The sequence below is a fragment of the Crocodylus porosus genome, unplaced genomic scaffold (genome assembly GCF_001723895.1).
Source record: "Crocodylus porosus isolate Cpor-Errol unplaced genomic scaffold, CroPor_comp1, whole genome shotgun sequence".
NCBI lineage: Eukaryota > Metazoa > Chordata > Crocodylia > Crocodylidae > Crocodylus > Crocodylus porosus.
This window is the reverse complement of record NW_017728948.1, coordinates 21,119,381-21,136,777: the sequence shown is the minus strand read 5'-3', so window position 1 is coordinate 21,136,777 and position 17,397 is coordinate 21,119,381. Positions and strand designations below refer to the sequence as shown.

The following is a 17,397-nucleotide window of genomic DNA, read 5'->3' as shown; positions in this document are numbered from 1 at the left end:
TTTATGTGCCCTCCTGCTCCCTTTGACCCTTGTTGGGATTACCTCCCTTTGGGCATGGAGGATCGTCTCCTTAAGGAGCAACCACTCACCTACGACATCTGATTCCCTTCCCCTCTGGGTCCTCAGCGCTTCCCCAACGATCCTCCTTAGCTTGTCATCAGGCCAGGCTGGCTCCATGCCTCCACATGCGGCTTCTGGCTAGAGTGCTGGGAGTCCCATGTGGAGGAACGGAGCCCATCTGCCTTGGCCCTGCCCAATTGCACGTGGCTCCCACGGCTCTCAGCTGCAGTACCGGGAAACCAGCCTGGTGGCATGGAACTGACCTGGCCTGATGGCTCCTGGTACTACAGCTGGTTAGCTGTGCCTGCCACGGACCATGAGCACCCTGAGGGACTGCCTGCTGCTGGTGGCAGGGGCCGTGTATCATAGGGGGGGCTGTGGGAGGCTGTCGCAGAGCAGTTAGGTGCCCTGCACCTGGGAACAGAAACAGCTCAAGAGAGACCCCTAATGGTGAGAAGGGGGAGGTGCAGCTGCCAGTCACCAGGGCAGCACAGGTGCTGATTGCTGGGGCAACCAGTGAAACCTGCTGACAGGAAGAAGCAGGGCTTTGCCCTTCTTTAAACCCAGGCAGGAGACCAGGGTGGCAGTTCCCCTCTGGCAGCCAAGGGGAGAGGGGCAAGGTTTGTCTGCCTGAGTATCTGTTGGTTTGCTGCTAGGGGCTGGAGTATTTTCCTGGTAGGGATCAAACGTTGTTCAACCGGGCAGTTTAGTTTTATGTTATAGCCCAGAGGCTTTGTGCTTTGTGTTTACTGTTTAACCAGTGGACCGGGTGAGGCTATTAGGGGTTGGAGGAGGCCTCATAGGGACTCCCCAGTAGCGTGGGGGTTTCTGGAGCCAGAGAGGGCGCAACATTTGTGGGGTGCATTGGCCCCAGCCCCAGAGCGAGGGGGGGGCAGCAAGGCGCCCCAGAGCGAGGGGGGGGCAGCAAGGCGCCTTAGAGTAAAGAGGAGGGCCCAGACATTACAGGGCTCAGGGCAAACCACGTCAGTACCATCCGCGAGGCTTGGGCTGCAGTGTAGGGGAGGAAAAGGAGCCGCAGGTAGCGCTTCTGTCATCAGGGCGCGTAAAATGGGCAGCCTTCCGCTGATTACAACAACTTATTAATCAAATAAGATCAAGGCATGGCAGGCGAGTAAGCAGGCAGTTGGCCCATTACAGGAGGGCGGAGCCACTCCTGGAAAGGCTCTGATAGTGATACTCCTGTCACAGGGACCAACAAGCACACCCCACCCCATACCCAGTCCCTGTCACATACCCCCCGCTATAAACCCCACATGCACTCATACCTTCTCCCCCCACAATATACAAGAGTAAGATTTTATTTTGAGCTATTGTGCAATAATGCATAATAGGTCAAAATATATAGAGGTATATATATCACCTCTATGTATACTATGCAAATCCACATAAATCAGGGCAAAAATATTTTTTGAAATAAGATTAAAATATTTTATAGTAGATGTTTGATTTAAGTATATGATTTGTTTTTTCTGGTTCCAGGATGGCAAAGTCCCCTCCCAAAAGGAGTACTCCGGGGGGCAAAGGGAGGCACTTCTGGTGACAAGGTTTAGGGGTCAGGGGTGGGATTTCTGGTCCCAAGATGGTGATCAAGGGGTGGGATACTTGTCAAGGGATAGGGCTACCTTTGCAGCCTTTGACAGCTCCCCAAAACTCATTAAACAGCTCTCCAGCCAAAATAACTGCCCTGCTATGTCCTCCTGGGCATGTGGTGGTGGTTTTTGTCTCTTCTACTTCCCATCCTACTCCTTGCTCTTTCTCCTTGCAGTATGTTGCCACCACCCTAGTAACAGTTTACATGCCTGTTTCCAGTATTATTTGCTTAAAAAGTTCTAATATAGTACACTTTCCTATCCTGAGATAGAAGGGGTGAAGAAAGGGATAAAGCTTAGAAAAGATGGGGGATGGGAAAGAAGAAGGTGGGGGGCATTCAGAAAGTAGTGTGTGGTGATTCAGTGTCAAGTCCCTCATGTACATAGCCTGACCTCTGGTCAGTGGGCAGTGATTTTACACTGGCAAGCCAGTTTACTTGATTTTTTTTAGGGGGGGTGTAGATTTTTTTTTTAAGCTTACAAGGTTAACAGCTTGGAGGAAATTGTAGTAGCTTGTCATCAAGCTGTAGTTAAAGCTCTTTAGGTCATTCTACTCCAGTGTGTGCCCATGCCACTGTTGCCCCTTGCTGATGAGCTAACGATGACTGGAATCCTGTGGTATAGGCGCAGTGCTGATTTGCAGCACTCTGTTCATTAAATCTAGGAAAGATAGAGATGACCCTGATGAGTAATTATTAGTAAGTCAAATGAAAAGCATCTTAAATATGAGAATCAAATTCAAGTAAATATTAGGACATGATAGGGAGGCTGTGATTAGTTAGTATGTAACAATGGTTAGCAACTCTTGTAGCTGCAAATGAGGAACAATCCAGCTCTCATCTGAGGGAAGGCGATGTTATGACGTGGTCACAGACATCTCAGTGTCTCACTTCCTCCTGTCACCTGCCTGTGGTGTAGGCATAGCTCCAGGGTGCCTGGCCAAGGTCCAGCTCCTTGCATCCTGGAGCAGGCAAAGCTGTCAGCTGCAGAAATGCTGGTGAAACTACATAGAACTCAATCTTGCTGACCTCTGGGGTATGATAATAGTCATGGACAGGATTTAGAAGGGTGCTGAAAGGGTGAAAGTAGAACAGATGGACTACTGGAGTGAGTGGTTTACACATGTTTTGTAATGTTGCAAGAAGGTTCCCCAAAGGGAGTGCATGGAATTTGGCTAAGAGAGATTTTTGCAAAATGTGGATCCTGGAAGCCATGGCTTTTGCTGGTTATGCAGCAGGTGCAAAGTACCGAAGTATTTGTGCTTTGGTTGCCACATTACCTGTATTGTGGGAAGCTTTTTATGCTCTTAATGATACTCCTAACCAGCAACTTCAGTAATATTGTTCAGGGAAGGGATTCCCCTCCCCTTCTCCAATTTTGGTTTTCCATGCTTTCTAGCTCTCTTCAATAATGTTTCCTTAATTGCAATATAAGGAATTTAGTGTTTGGTGTATAAGGAATAATAGGTGTTTTGTGTTCCATTGGCATAGGAGGTAAGAGACCTGTTTTGCTGTTATCAAAAAGATTCAAGGTCTCCCTCGGGAGGTTCACCCTATGTTGCCCTTTTCTATCTTAAAAAGCTGGTCATCTTGATATTTCTTTTTGACCTGCTTTTGGGGTTTATAACCTTGCCCTGTGAGGTCTGCTTTTTCTTTTTTGTTTCCCCCCAGTCACTTCCCTCTCATTTGCTGTATGGTCCAAACGGTTATCTTTCTCCCCCCCACCCCCCCTTCAGCTCAGTACTTCATACAACAAGTCCAGTTGTTTTCCTTTGGAATGATTACTGGAAGATTAATTAACATTTCCTGTCCCAAGTAGATACACTCATATTCATCAAAAGGTGTGTTTGTGTGTGTGTGTGTGGGGGGGGGGGGGATGCAGATTTCCACTGGAACAAGGTAACTGCTTTACTGTTACAAATTAATTTTGGGTAACTGCCAGTAACAAAGTACAGTTAACTGTGAGAGAGAATCAGGGTTGACAGTTAATATTAAGGTATAGCCTTCATTATAATCTTGTATCTATACTGACTGTTGAGAGTCTGAAGATTGACAGTGCTCATTTACATTCAGTTACGTCTATGAAAACGTATAAAGCTCTTCTTTCAGCATTGGAATGATTGTTTCTTTGCATTGAGCATATTCTGTGCAAGTGTGTTCTAAAACACATATCGTGTTACATTTCCACTTGCAGTGGATCCTTCCGTCTTTGCTTTTTGTAAAACCTAGAGTAAAACTATAGCACTTTTAATTTTAAGTATTGAGAATGAGGAGGAGGGACAACTCACACAAATGGACTTATGTGGGCACCTATAGATGAGCAGTAAGGCTGGTCCAATGCACTGTAATTCCAGTGTGTTGAAGCAGACTTGATTAATTGAGTCTACTGAAGCATGATAGTTACTATGCTCCAGCATCACATGCTGAAAAATAGCAGTGGGGATGCGTTAAAGCACCTCCACTGCCACTTTTCAGCTCAGAGATGTTGATGCATGTGATGCTCTGGGTGCTTTAATTAAAGTGGCTCTTGGAGCTTCTCCAATTAAAAAGCCTCCCTCCCTGCCCTCCAAAGCACATGTATAAATGCCCTGTATTTCTCATGGGGTATTTCAGAAGAGAAACTGAATCACAATCCCCATGAATGATTGCTATTGCAGTGTTTAGTATCCAGACCAGCATTTCTGGCAAAAATACACAACTTGATGAAAGGTATGGAATACCTGGAAGGAGGGATTTACATAAGCTAGCTGGGTAAACCTCAGTTGTGCTGCTTTTAAAATAAAATAAATTGCCCAGTGTGCACATGGGTCTTGGAGTCCGGTTCTGTGATACTGCAGTTAACAAATTTGTATGGGGAATTTGAGGAATTGGGAACTGTATGGATTCAGTATCATGCACCTGCTGGGAAGGGAGGCTGTAATTCGAGCCTTCACACACGTGTCCAGGGGTAAGTAATTACCTAATTTGACCCCACCCACTGACAGCTACACAGCCTGAGCCCTTCCTTTTTCCTGTTGATAGAGTGGCTGTTCTTACAGGCAGAGATCCTTGAGTCCCACAGTATTTACTTTCAAAAGCGTCTTTGAAGGTAGAACATTAAAACTATGGATTTGACTGTGAGAGGGTTGTGAGACATTTCAAGGCCAGCAGTTGACTTTGGATTAAATCAGCAACAGAAGTTATGGCAGCACCCTCCCTGCTCCCTTTAATGGATAGGTTTGTATACAGAGCTATTTCTCTTTTTATAGTGGAGAATGTTTTCTCAAGGTAACTGCTACATTTTTGGATATAGTGCACAGCTGAGTATGGTGAACCTTGATGGAGTGGCCTGCTGACTAGGGTTTTTGTGATTTTTTTTTTTTTTTCCCCCCCCCCCCCCCCCCCGGAGGATTTTTTGGTCTTTTGGAAGATTTAAAGCAGCAGACGTGGGGTTTTTTTGTATATTGTGGGGATTTAGAAGATGTGCACTGATTTTGGAATTTTATTTTTAGTATCTTTGGTATTAGATGGCTTTTGGGTGGCTGTAGTAGAGGGCACAAAATTGCATATACATACTGGTATACCCAAGAGTGTGAAGGCTTTTCAGTTTGTTTACATTATAGAATAAAACGGTGCCATAAATGCATATGAAATGAAGGGTCACTAATTTTAAAAAGTTATTGTAAAAAAGATTGTCCTGACTAGTATTTTTTGGATAGTGTCAATAGATTCTTTAATGTGTGCGCTATCCTGCCATTCTTCTTCCCATAGTTCCCCCCCTACATCTAAACTGAGCATTTTTTTCAAAAAACATTAGCAGCAAGCAGATGCATATTTAGCTATGGTACGTTTTGTACTTGTTACAAAATTGGAGGGTCACTAAACTAAAATTCTCTCCAAGCAGAGAATTTTTTTCCCAACAAACTGAAGCAAGCCAAAAAGCCTTTATATACTGTATCTAACTTTTTGCAACAAAATTCATTTTCCGTTTTAAACGTAGCCTTGCTATTGTATTTAATTCTTTTAAAATGTGCTACTACAGATGTTTCTTTTAAAATGCTTTGCACTTAAAACCATCACACACTAATGGGTCCATACTGATCATACAACAGACATGATGCATCTTGTCAGATATTCCTGTTAATCTCTAATGTGAATCAGCCTGATGTGCTGCAATGGCTTATGAATAACAATATACAATAGCATTACATAATACCTGAAGTAAGATTCCCACATCCACCACTGCTGCTTCAGTATTTTTTAATGTAAAGTATTAAGTTTATATCTTAAAATTGCTGTAATTGAAGGGTGAGAGAACAAGTTAAAAACTATTTTAAATCCAAGTTTAGAAGGCAGAAGAGACTAAGAAGACAGTTGAGTTATTTTGCTTAACCTGAACCTTACACAGTTTATTATTTGCTGCAAAACTTTTCAGGACAGTGTTGACTTAGATATGATGCTTATCAGCTTTAGTATGTTCTCAAAAAAAGTCCCAGTCACAGCTGCTTAGACAGGGATAGACTGTCCCACCCACTGTTTGTTTTCTGTGATCTGGCAGCTCAAGCTTAAAGGAAACCTTTTGATTGTGAACTGTTTGTTTCAAGTTGTACAAAACAGGAAGAGAAGGTTCTTGCCCTGAAGAATTGGTGGAGCCTAGCTCTCTGTCTGCTGTACAGAAGTGTAACAGACTTTGTTACCGAATTTGCCTGACCTGTTTCTGATGATCTGATCTTGTGCTGGCGATTGTGACCAGATGATTTCCAGCTGACCACCTGATGCTTTTAGAACAGGGCTGGGCAATTATTTTGGGTGGAGGGCCGCTAACTGAGTTTTGCCAAGCCATCGAGGGTCGCATGACAGGCAGCAGGGGTCAGATAAATGTTAATTTTCTAAATTTTTTTATGGGCTCCGCAGGCCGAATAGAATGGCCTGGCGGGCTGCATTTTTCCCACCCCTGTCTTGGAAGGTGCCACCTTGTGCTCCAGAATCTAAGCTTCAGTGCTGGAAGACCTGTCTGAGTGTGAACAGGCTATGCACTTAAAAGCAGTAGCTCTAAGTAAAGGCTTCAGTGGATGCTGACTCCAAACCTTAATGAGCATTTTAATGTTAATCTCTCTTCTGCTGCTGTTTTTTTAATGTGTGGGGACCATGTCAAGATCTGTGTAATCGGCTGAGTGGAATCTTTTAGAATCTCAGTACTAAGTATTCAATTTAAGTGTGTGCATGTAGTTTGGTAGAATACCTTTTAATCCCCCTAATTGAGCCAAAGCAAAATAGAGCTTTGTCTTAACTACCTCTTACTAACAATATTGTTGTCATAGGGGCAGCATGCTACAAGTGACAGGAAAAGGGTGTCAGAAAGGAGTTTGGGCACCAGCAAAGTCCCAGGAATGTATATATGAAAGAAGCCCAAGCAGTTTGCTGCTTTTAATCTGGGGATTGTCTTCACAAATTTATTGTGGAAACCATATGGATGAGAAGTCAACATAAGTTAAGGCTTTCTGTAGGCTAAGCCTAACAATACTATATAATTTACCAGCCATATTGTTTGCTCAAATACTCTTTTCCTGAGCTCCCACATGTGTAGATTTTGTTAAGCTTGTGGAGAGGTTGGTCCTCTTTTTTCCTCCCTTCCCCCCCAGTTTTTTGTACCCTGACAAAAAAATGAAATGCAACTCTGAATGAGTCATGTGAAAGTTCTAGTGTTGTACCGATAAGCATCTAGTAGCAAGCAGTTAATGTTGCAAATTACACACATACAGATTACTTTTGTAAATCTGACAACATGCTGATTGATATATAAAGAAGAGATTGCTATTAGCAAAACGTGCAAAGAAAACAACCCAAAACATGTACTTTTCTCAGATTGAGTTACCCATTGATGGTGGTGCTTAAATTTATTGTCAACTGGTATGGCATGGGGTCTGATTTGTCCTGGTCTATTCTTAATACAAAAAACTATGCTGGGATCCCAACCAGGTGACCTGGTTGTTTACCACCACATCTGGACAAGTTGTCTTCTAATTTGTATTGCATAATTTGATGCTTGTACTCTTGTATAATACAAGTTAGTTATAGGTACTAGTGATTACATTGACAAATACCCAAGTAGATTTGCTCCCTTGTATTTGTATGCTATCCAGTGTATCTGTGAAAAGTAAGTGGTCATGGGAAACAAACTTCAGATCTAGGAAATTAGAATATCAAATATTAGAGGATATGAAAGAGATCACCAGAAAACGTGGTAACCCGATGACTGATTTGCTGTTCTTATACCTTGTAAATCTCGTTTACCTGCTTTCCTATGTGCCTGAAGAAGAAAGACAGCTACTGTATGTAGGTACTTTTAGTAATGGATTTTTTTGGTGGCTGAAGTTTCTTCAGGCTCTACTTATGTTTGGGTTTATTGCAATAGAGGAAAAACGTACATTAGTTTCATTGGTTTAAAAAATGCACAGTGTTGACCTTTATGTATTAATCTCCGTTTGTTCTACAAATACTTAGCGGAGAGGAGAACCAATGCCTGATTTTACATTTATTGTCCTAACTTATCTTCTCTTTGCTCTTAGGATAAGGACAGATTGTAGCCTGTCATTTCTAAATTTTGTTGGGAAGAAGGCGAGGGCATTGTTTTGTACTTGGCATGTACTAGCAAACTCCACTGTGGGTGTGAAGTGGAAGAAAATTGAACACTAACCTTTCAGTTTTTCATGTGATCATGAAAAAACTGACAGCCTTGGAAGCCTTTCATGTGCAAAAGGATGATTTTGTGCAAGCATATACTTGTTTCATCTATGAAAAGTATGCCCATGTGTAGGCATCTGTTTTTGTCCCCAGTGGAGACAGCTAAAAGATCCCATCCCATTTTTTCCAATAAATATCTGTTTTATGACCTGAAAGCAAGAGGATTGTGAGGGAGGATAGAGCAGGTAGGTACTAAGTTCATCCCTAAGCAGTTTCCTTAGTCTTCCACCACAATGTTGTCTTCTGTCCTGCTCCCTGTAGTTTTACTGTGGGGGTGGGAGAGGGAGAGGTACGGAATGACGATCCTGAACATGTAGGTGTTCTGTAGTCTAACCACTCCATTGGGCACCAGCTGCCACTAATGATGTAGTTATTTCCATACCCCTTTATCTTTTATATTCAGTTGAATCCAGTGATGACTTAAAAGGTCCTTTTTGTTGTCTGGTTAACTATATCCTCAAGGCTACTGAACCATGTGTAATCCATTCATGTAAATAAATGGGCCAAAGTACTAAAATAGTATTGCTGCAGTCCAGATACCTCCCTAATCACTTGTCCATGGCATGTGGTCTCCCTTCCTTCCTCCCACCCAAATTAAACTGTTCTGGAGTATGCATGTGATGTGTTAAGCAAAAATGAGAAAACTTGTAAGTTTGGCAAGTTTTCTTATTTTTACAGCAGTTTGTACATTTAAATTATAAAAGTTTAACCCATAAAGAGGTGTTGGAAGTCTGGATAGTTCCTTGTCTTCGTTGTGTAATCTTTGCTAAAGAAATGGCTTGTAAGCTGTGATGGTATTATAAATGAAATAGTTAATTTTAAGTATTTAACAACTCGGAATTAGAACATTTGATAGCTCCTGCTTGTCTCTTCAAGAAGTGTTTTTAAGTTTTTTTAAAAAAAGGGAAGCAGGCAAAATTGGGTGTAGGCTTTTATACTTGCAGACATTACCACAGTATCTATAATCTGATAGTTCTCTTCTGACAAGAAAGGTTTTGGAAATGTTTAGCTAGTTAGATCACTAAAGAGCTTAGCAAGTCTATTTAAAGTTAAATCAGAAGGATGCATTTAAACAATGAAGTGCTCAGAATGAATGCATTCTGTCACAACTGCAGCAGGCAGTAAACCAGAGGCAGGGAAGTTTGGATATTCTTTAAATGTAGGCGTGAAACATTTGAAAATGCTTTTTTTTTTTTTTATAACACTTGTATAGAACACACAACTTTTTTATGTATTAGAGTTCTTTTGCTTATTGGTATGTGTTGTCTGTTTTTAAAGCACCTGGAGAGTGATGGTTTCATGGGGTGTTTTTTTTTTTTTGACAATTACATGAAATGTTAGATTTCCTCTAATGCTATAGTTACTACTAGACTAAGTTATTTTTACTACAGTTGCCAGCTATTACTACCACCTCTTTGACCAGTGGTAACTATTGGTAAAGTACAGATATTCTATTTGTTGGGATTGTAGCTGCAGTTACGGATACCCATACTGAGCAGGGTTTGGGGACATTGTGGTGCAGGAGCTCTGTACAACACTGTCTTAACGCAGCCCAGGTGCTCTTTTTTTTTTTAATGATCCAGTTGTTATTTCTAGGTGTAAACCCTGAGCTGCAGGTAGCAACCATGGAAAAGATTCCACGAAAAACTCCCATGTTGAGAGTAAAGAATAGTTTTGGTTATAGTTAAAGTCTCAGTTACACAGCTTCTATGTCATGAACTAAGTTGTACTATGCAGCGGGTTGTAACATAGTGCTTAAAAAAACTATAGTGACTGCCACGGTGTGTTTCTTTTAGCGTTCATATGGTTAGGGGAAGCAGGTGGCTGGAGTCATTTGCTTTTTTTTTTTTTTTTTTTTTTTTTTTTTTTTTTTTTGTGATGGTTTTAATCTGTCTGCACTAGATTACATTGTCAAAAGTGGCAAGTTGTTTTTAAGGAGCTCATTAAGTAACCTTTTTTTTTTTTTCCCTAGGTAAAACAGTCAATGTGTAATTGTTACTATGGCAACAAATTAATTTAATTTTCAGTACTTGGCTTGAATAGGGTGCTGCAGAAAGGAGAGAATCCCTCCCTGAAGCATGGAAATCATAGAACCGATACCTGGTAGGACAATGTGAAACATGCAGTTTGTATAAACGAAGGGTGCAGCCTCTCCTTTCCTTTGCTGAATGTCTGTTCATTTTAATCTTTATAATTTGTTCTTCTTTCTGTAGGAATTTATTTGCTAGAAAACAGAATGCAAGATTTGAGAAGCAAAATGACTTGGGCTGGAAGTTTTTTGGAAAAACATCTGTCGGAGAGAATTCACAGAAAGATCCAAAGAAAATAGAAAAGGTATTTTTCTCGTTCTGTATTTTACAGGTTATCCATGTCCAGTTCAATTAAATTATAGTAACTTTGTCCTTGTCTTCAAAGCATCTTTGAAGGTCTTAGGCAAAATTCTCTTTAAATTCATGTTTAAAATTAGTGTCTTTTTTAAAATCCAGGTTTTTGTAATGAGCTCCTTGCAAATTTCTTAGTTTTTTCCAAGCCCCTGTTTTTTATCCCAACACTAATGTATAGTTTTCCACATTTTTTGCATCCTTAAAATGTTGTTTTAAGGGTAAACTGTTATTTTCTGTAAATTGCTGAAGCCAACCAAAAAAAAAAAACCCCAACAAACTTGCCAGCAGAATGTGTTACATCAAACAGCAGCTGCACTCACCTGATGGATTGTGGAGTTGCTTGGAAGCTGCTTCTGCTCACCCCCTCTTTTCCCTGCAGCTGAATTCATTGGGGGAGGTAGGAGACAGTAGGAGCTCACTCACTTTTTAAGGAAAATGTATGGGAGGTTCAGATTGCTCAGTCCAGGGGTAGTCAACCTGTGGCATGGGCAGCCTCTGTGTGTGGCTTGTGGCAGATCAGGGAAGGGACAAGTGGAAGGTACAGCAGTAAATCAGGCAGGGAACACAGGATAGGAAGCAAAGCAGCAGATCAGGCTGATACAGGAGATCAGAGTGGCACTTGGGGGGTGCAGGCTTAAATTGTGGCAAGCCTACTAAAAACGTTGGCTCCCATTGGCTTAATCCATTTGAAAAGGCACCCATCACCTACCTTTATTATTGGCAGTCAGACCCCCCCCTACAGTAGGATTTAAAGATGTGATGAGGGCATGAACATATAGCCAGTTTACTGTAAGATAAAGAAGCGTGGGGCTTCACAACTTGTCAGCTGTTCTTTGTTCACTACCATGTGTAGACTCTTATCTTGCAGTGTGAAACCTAACCCTTAGTAGTGTAACCTAACCCTTTCAGTGAAACCACTGAGTGTGGGCTAAGTTCAACTCTACTGAGAGGGGTGGAAGAGTAAGAAAGGGCCTTTGTCTTGATCCTGTCAAGTGGATTTTTTCAAGTTGTGCCCCACAGCAGTTCTTGCTTGGAAGATTGTATGAGCATTGGAGTATTTGGTATGGCTTAAGTTAGTATGCTGTCCTGTACAGATTATCTTCAGTAAGAACTGAACTTACTTTACCCTTTGCTATTCAGTATTCCTAGAACATGACTGTGAACTCCAGTGGAATTCTGTAGGGGACGTAAATGGCTGTTGAGGAGATGCACAGTACCTTTGTCAAGACTATAACTGCACCCATCCAGTCATCCTTGTTTCTGGTCAGAATTTTAAGTACTCAACTGTCCCAAATTTTTCTCAAATAAGGATAGAGATGTTTTCAGAGAAGATTATCTGTTAGTAGCTTCTCTTTGCCTGTTTCTACTTTTTTTTGACACTAACTTCAAAATGTGCAAATTCTGAGACTTGGATGATGTTCTAGGCCAGTGGTGCTAAACCTCTGGCCCATGGGCCAAATGCAGCCTGCAAAGCCTCTGTGAATGGCCTGTCACTGGCATGTCTGTGCAGGTATATGCTCCTGCCCTTCTTCCCCACCTTTTCCCTGCAGTTTAATTCAGGTTGGGAAGACAAGACTTCTGAGGAAATGCTGAAAAAACTAGGTTGGCTTAGTCTGGAGAAGAGAATACTGAGAGGACAATCTGAGAACGGTCTTCAAATACGTGAAGGATGGTTATAGAGACAGAGACAGGCTTTTCTCTGTAGCCATAGGAACAGGACTAAAAGCACTCAAGCTGCAGCAGAGAAAATTTAGGCTGGCGATTAGGAAGTGCTTTTTGGCTACAAGGGTGGTCAAGTGTTGGAACAGACTGCCAAGAGACATTTTAGAATCTGTCCCTGGAAATTTTTAAGAGCAGATTGGAGAGACACTAGGCAGGGATGGCTTAGCTGGGGATGATCCTACCTTGAGCAGGGGGCTGGACTAGCTGACCGCTTGAGGTTCCTTCTAGCTCTGCTTTCCTAGAATCCTCTGAGTGAGAGCAGTGGTCCCCCAGGGCCCAGAGCTGAGTGTAGCTGCTGTTCGTCTTATCCTCCTCACTGAATTTAGCCGGGAGAGGGGAGGGAAGAGGGGTCAAACAGCAGTAATGGTTCTCAGCTCCTGAGTGGCATAAAAGCTCTGAGCTCAACAGCGCAGGCTCTGGCTGGCTGGAGTGCCCAAAACTTGGGAAGCTAGAAGGGCAGAGGAGACCTATCCTTGGTGGCCCCATTCATGCTGATGGGACTGTAGTGCAGCATGGGGCTGGCTACAGCACCTGGAAAGCGAAAAAAGTTATTTCCAAAGCACAGGACTCCCCATTCATGGGCACTGGGAAGCTCAGGAAGCTGAGGTAAGATGTAGTGCTACCAGCTGGGCAATCTCCATCTGTCCTCTCTTCTCATGGACTCCTGGCCCATTTGCAGTTTTAAGGTTTGGCTCACTCACTACTGCTGTAGTGTATGCTCTGGGGCCAGAAGAAATAGTAGGTGCATTTACAAGTAATAACTTCAGTCATAGAGGTATAGGTTATATCTATGTTGGTCTAAGGACATAGGCAGACAAGGTTCTTTGGGTAAATCTGATATCTTTTATTAGACTTCAGTCATAGTCTTTTGTGGCAAGTCAATCCTATGAAAGAACTAGCCTGTAACTAGGCTTGATGTTTTGGCAGTTTCTGTTATGAGAAGAGCTATGAATCCCAATATAAGGTAGCATAGTTCCTTTGGACTTCAGTTCACATCTGATAATACTTATTTTTGCATCCACAAAACCTACATTAAGATTGTGAAGTCAAGTACCCTCCCTCCAACCCCCTGCCCCCCAAAAGAGGCAATCCTGGGATTAAGGTTTCCAGTACAACTCACTTCCATAGAACCTCCCCCCAGGATAGATCAGCTTGGATGAGAAATTGTGGTTTCATAACGTAGGAAGCTTTTGTTGTAAAAGTTTGTATGTTGTGAATGAGAGAAGGGATTTCAGGAAGAGAAAGGCTGTTCTCCTGACTTTTAAAGTGATTGAATGCTGCCTGGTGAGTTGGATTTTATTCGTGCAGCTGCTGAGCAAGCCAATTAAAGTAAACTTTTCACTTGGATGTCTGACTTTACGCTTAAGTTTTGCTTTGCGGAAGTGCTGAGCACTCACAGCTGCAAATGAACTCGGTGGGAGCTGTGCTTGAAACATAAAAATGCCATATAATAGTAGTTACTCTGAAATTTTGTGTTCCAGTTGCTTTCAATTGGGCATTCAATATTAGTGAGTGTTTTGGGTTCCAGTATAGAGTCCATTTCACTAGGGCATCATTCAGTAACTTTAAACTCAGGAAACCAACCTTTCTCTTCCTGCAGTCCCTTTCCTTATTAACTTCTGGTGTCTAATATCTTTGTGCATCTGTAGCATGTCTTCGTCTCCTGGGAGTATTGTGAAAAGACGCACTTGTTCATGGAGTACTTGGATGATATTGCTCCAATCGCTGTAAAAAAAAGCCTGTGAGGAAAGTAGTGATTGTATCTTCGGAGCAGGGCTTTAATATGTCTTAATAAATAAGACCTAAGACTATACACTAACTAATGAAAACAAAATATTGAAGAACTGTTTCTTGGAGCGCTGTTTCTTCTGTGCACAGGATAGAGGCATGACCCTTTCTAAAATACGTAATTAAAAAGTGTATCTTAGTGCATAGCTACCAGGAGCTAACTCTAAGGTGGCTTGGGTCTTAATTCTGGCATTTCTTAAACTTGAGTTCTTGATTTTTGAGGTTGTAGTATCCTGATGATGTGTGTAACTTACCAGGTGCTAATAAAAGAAAACAAAAATACCATATTGACCCCTCTGTGGGTCATCAGCAGGGTTCGGCCTTTCTAGTCCATTGTGCAGCCTCTTGGGTTGCACAACAGTAAGCTGATGTAGTCTGTGAAATGGAACTGAAAGGAAAGGGCTTCACAGATCTCTGCTTTCAGCAAAATACTTACAGCCAGAAACTCTTGGGTTCTGTTGTAGACTTTAAGGGTTGTGCTCATGTAGTCACACGTACCACCACTTTTTATCCCCTTCAAGCTGTACTCTACCTAAACTCTCCCTCACCTTCCCATGCCCTTTTCCCCCTTCTGACTTTTGTTCCAGTCCATTCTGCTTCCAATCTTGCTCTTCTTTCCCCGGTTTTATCTTGTTCAGCCTCTTCTAGTCCCCTTCGCCTCCCCCACCCCAAATCCTAGGCTGCTTGTCCAGTTAGTCTCAGTTCTTCATCTTCCTCATTATGACTCCTTGTCCCAGTGTGCTTGTACAGGCAGTCCTGAGAGCATTAAGGACTTACCACCTCTTGTAATCTACCTGCAGGGAACATCTTACCCACTTTACCAGGGGTTGGTAGGAGAATCCATAAAATTGTGTGGGTCAGAAATGAATTTAGGACCATTTCTGGAGCTAAGTCATCTGGACATGTAACCATTTTCTAAATTAATTTTAACTAGCAGGAACAAAATAGCCATGGCTACCAGTAAATTTGAGACATAGTTAGCCTTGTTAGTCTGAAGTTGGTTGAAAGGCAGGGTAGGTATGCACCTTTATAGACCAGCTAAATAAGATTATATAGGTGCTGGGGGTAGAGCACATGCATGCATAAGCTTTTGTGAACCTAAGTTCATTTCATCAGCATCTGATTAAGTGAACTTGGGTCCCTGAAAGTTTGTGCGCTCTCTCCTTGCACACGCAATCACTCTTTTTCTCAGTGTGTGTATGTGGGGAAAGAGACTCCTAGGTTAAGTCTGTTGGCAGTGCATATCTATGCTGCCTCCAAACAGTAGATTTTCAATACTAAATTTATTTCTAAAACTGGATTTGTGGATGTCTGAGGTCAGAATATCTGTAGTATGACCACCTTCAGACTACTTTGATGGACTCAAAGTATTTATGAGGTACCAGATGGCTGGGTCCTTTCCACTGCCCGCTTTAAGTTTTACTTGCTTCAGGAGAAGCAGCAACTCTGTGCCAGAGAGCTGCAAAGTGTCATTTGTGGTGACTGCTTTAATGATGTGAAGGGCACTGGTCTGAAGGACCCACCTGCCCATGGGCAGCGTAAGTGAATCTGCCAGCTGATGAGCAGCATTTCTGTTTTAAAGTCTGACTCTGAGTAAATTCTACCTAGTAACTTTTAAAGAAGTGGTGGTTTCTCTGTCTTCACCAGTTACCTGGTCCATTTTTTCTCCTTCACAATTTTACTTGCTGCCACTGCAGCTCCCTACCTTATGGAAAGTGTCATCTCTGAGTGACTTGCTTTGATCCTAGCATGTGATGAGATTTAGAAACATCCTCCAGGATAGTCTGAGGGCAGAAGAAGTTGCACAGGTCCTCATCCCTACATTTGTGAAGCCTGGGAGAGTGCAATAGGATTCCATTTGCCTGACAAGGGTCTCTCCCACGTTGTGAGCAAGCACTGGCTGATTCATCAAGCAGCACTTGGTCAAGTCAGCTGTTCCTGTTGCGGCACAGCTGATTGAAGCCCTGTGACTATCCTATTAATTTGGCTGAAGGCGCCTGTGGTGAAGTCACTGTCTTGTTTATGATTCACTCATCTTTGAATCTTTTTTTCCACAACTAGATTTGAATGTATTTTCATAGATTTCATAGACAGTAGGGCTGGAAGGGACCTCGGAAGATCATCGAGTCCAGCCCCCTGCCCCAGGAGTAGGAAGTCAGCAGGAATCATAGGATCCCAGAAAGATAGACATCCAGATGTCTTTTGAAGGTGCTCAGTAGGTACTTGAACCACTTCTGGCAGCAGTCTATTCCAGACTTTGGGGGCTCAGACAGTAAAGAAGTTCTTCCTTATGTCCAGCTTGAAATTTTGAAATGATCTCCCAAGTTGTGTGGGGTTTTTTTTGTTTGTTTGTTTTTAGAGGGAGGGGACAAATTATTTTACACACTCAATTTATAGGGAGCTAATTTTTCAGTTACCCCAATTTATTAGGTCTTCAAGTCAGCGGGTCCAGAAGCTCTCCACCCCAGGGTGTTGAGGGAGCTAGCTGGGGTTATTGCAGGGCCCTTGGCACGGCTTTATGAACACTTGTGGTGCTCTGGCCAGGTGCCGGATGACTGGAAGATGGCTAACGTGGTCCACATCTTCAAAAAAGGGATGGGCTGGCTTCAGGGATGATGCTCAAGGGCAACCAGCATGTCATGGGGCAGGTTAGGGGCAGGTCATGTCAGACCAACCTGATTGCCTTTTATGATCAGGTCACAAAGGCAACGGATGCAGGTGTTACGGTGGATGTAGTCTTTCTAGACTTCAGCAAGGCCTTTGATACCATCTTCCACCCCATCCTTATTAAAAAACTAGGCGACTGTGGCATTGATTCCTACACTGTCAGATGGATTGCAGACTGGCTGAAGGGTCGCACTCAGAGGGTGGTGGTGGATGGGTCATATTTGACCTGGGGGGGAAGTGGGCAGCAGAGTCCCCCAGGAATCAGTCCTTGGGCCTGTGCTGTTCAATTTCTTCATCAGCTATTTGGACAACGGGGTGAATTGAAGCCTGTTTAAATTCACTGATGATACCAAAATTTGGAGTGAGGTGAGCACGCTAGCAGGGAGGGAAAGACTGCAACAAGACCTGGATAGGTTACAGGAGTGGGCTGACATAAACAGGATA

At 42.6% G+C, this 17,397-nt stretch overlaps 1 protein-coding gene across 8 annotated transcripts in view; it reads left to right on the top strand.

Annotated features, from left to right (window-relative positions):
* The window catches only part of TBC1D14 (TBC1 domain family member 14), a 115,236-nt gene that overhangs the window by 26,828 nt on the left and 71,011 nt on the right, over nucleotides 1-17,397 (top strand). For 7 of the 8 annotated variants that reach the window (XM_019553054.1, XM_019553051.1, XM_019553053.1 and 4 more), the window contains one exon: nucleotides 10,606-10,726. In XM_019553054.1, the coding sequence (XP_019408599.1) occupies nucleotides 10,606-10,726 (121 nt within the window). Of the gene's footprint in view, nucleotides 1-4,767; nucleotides 4,886-10,605; nucleotides 10,727-17,397 lie in introns of those variants that run through there. The other variant, XM_019553056.1, reaches the window with a different exon arrangement.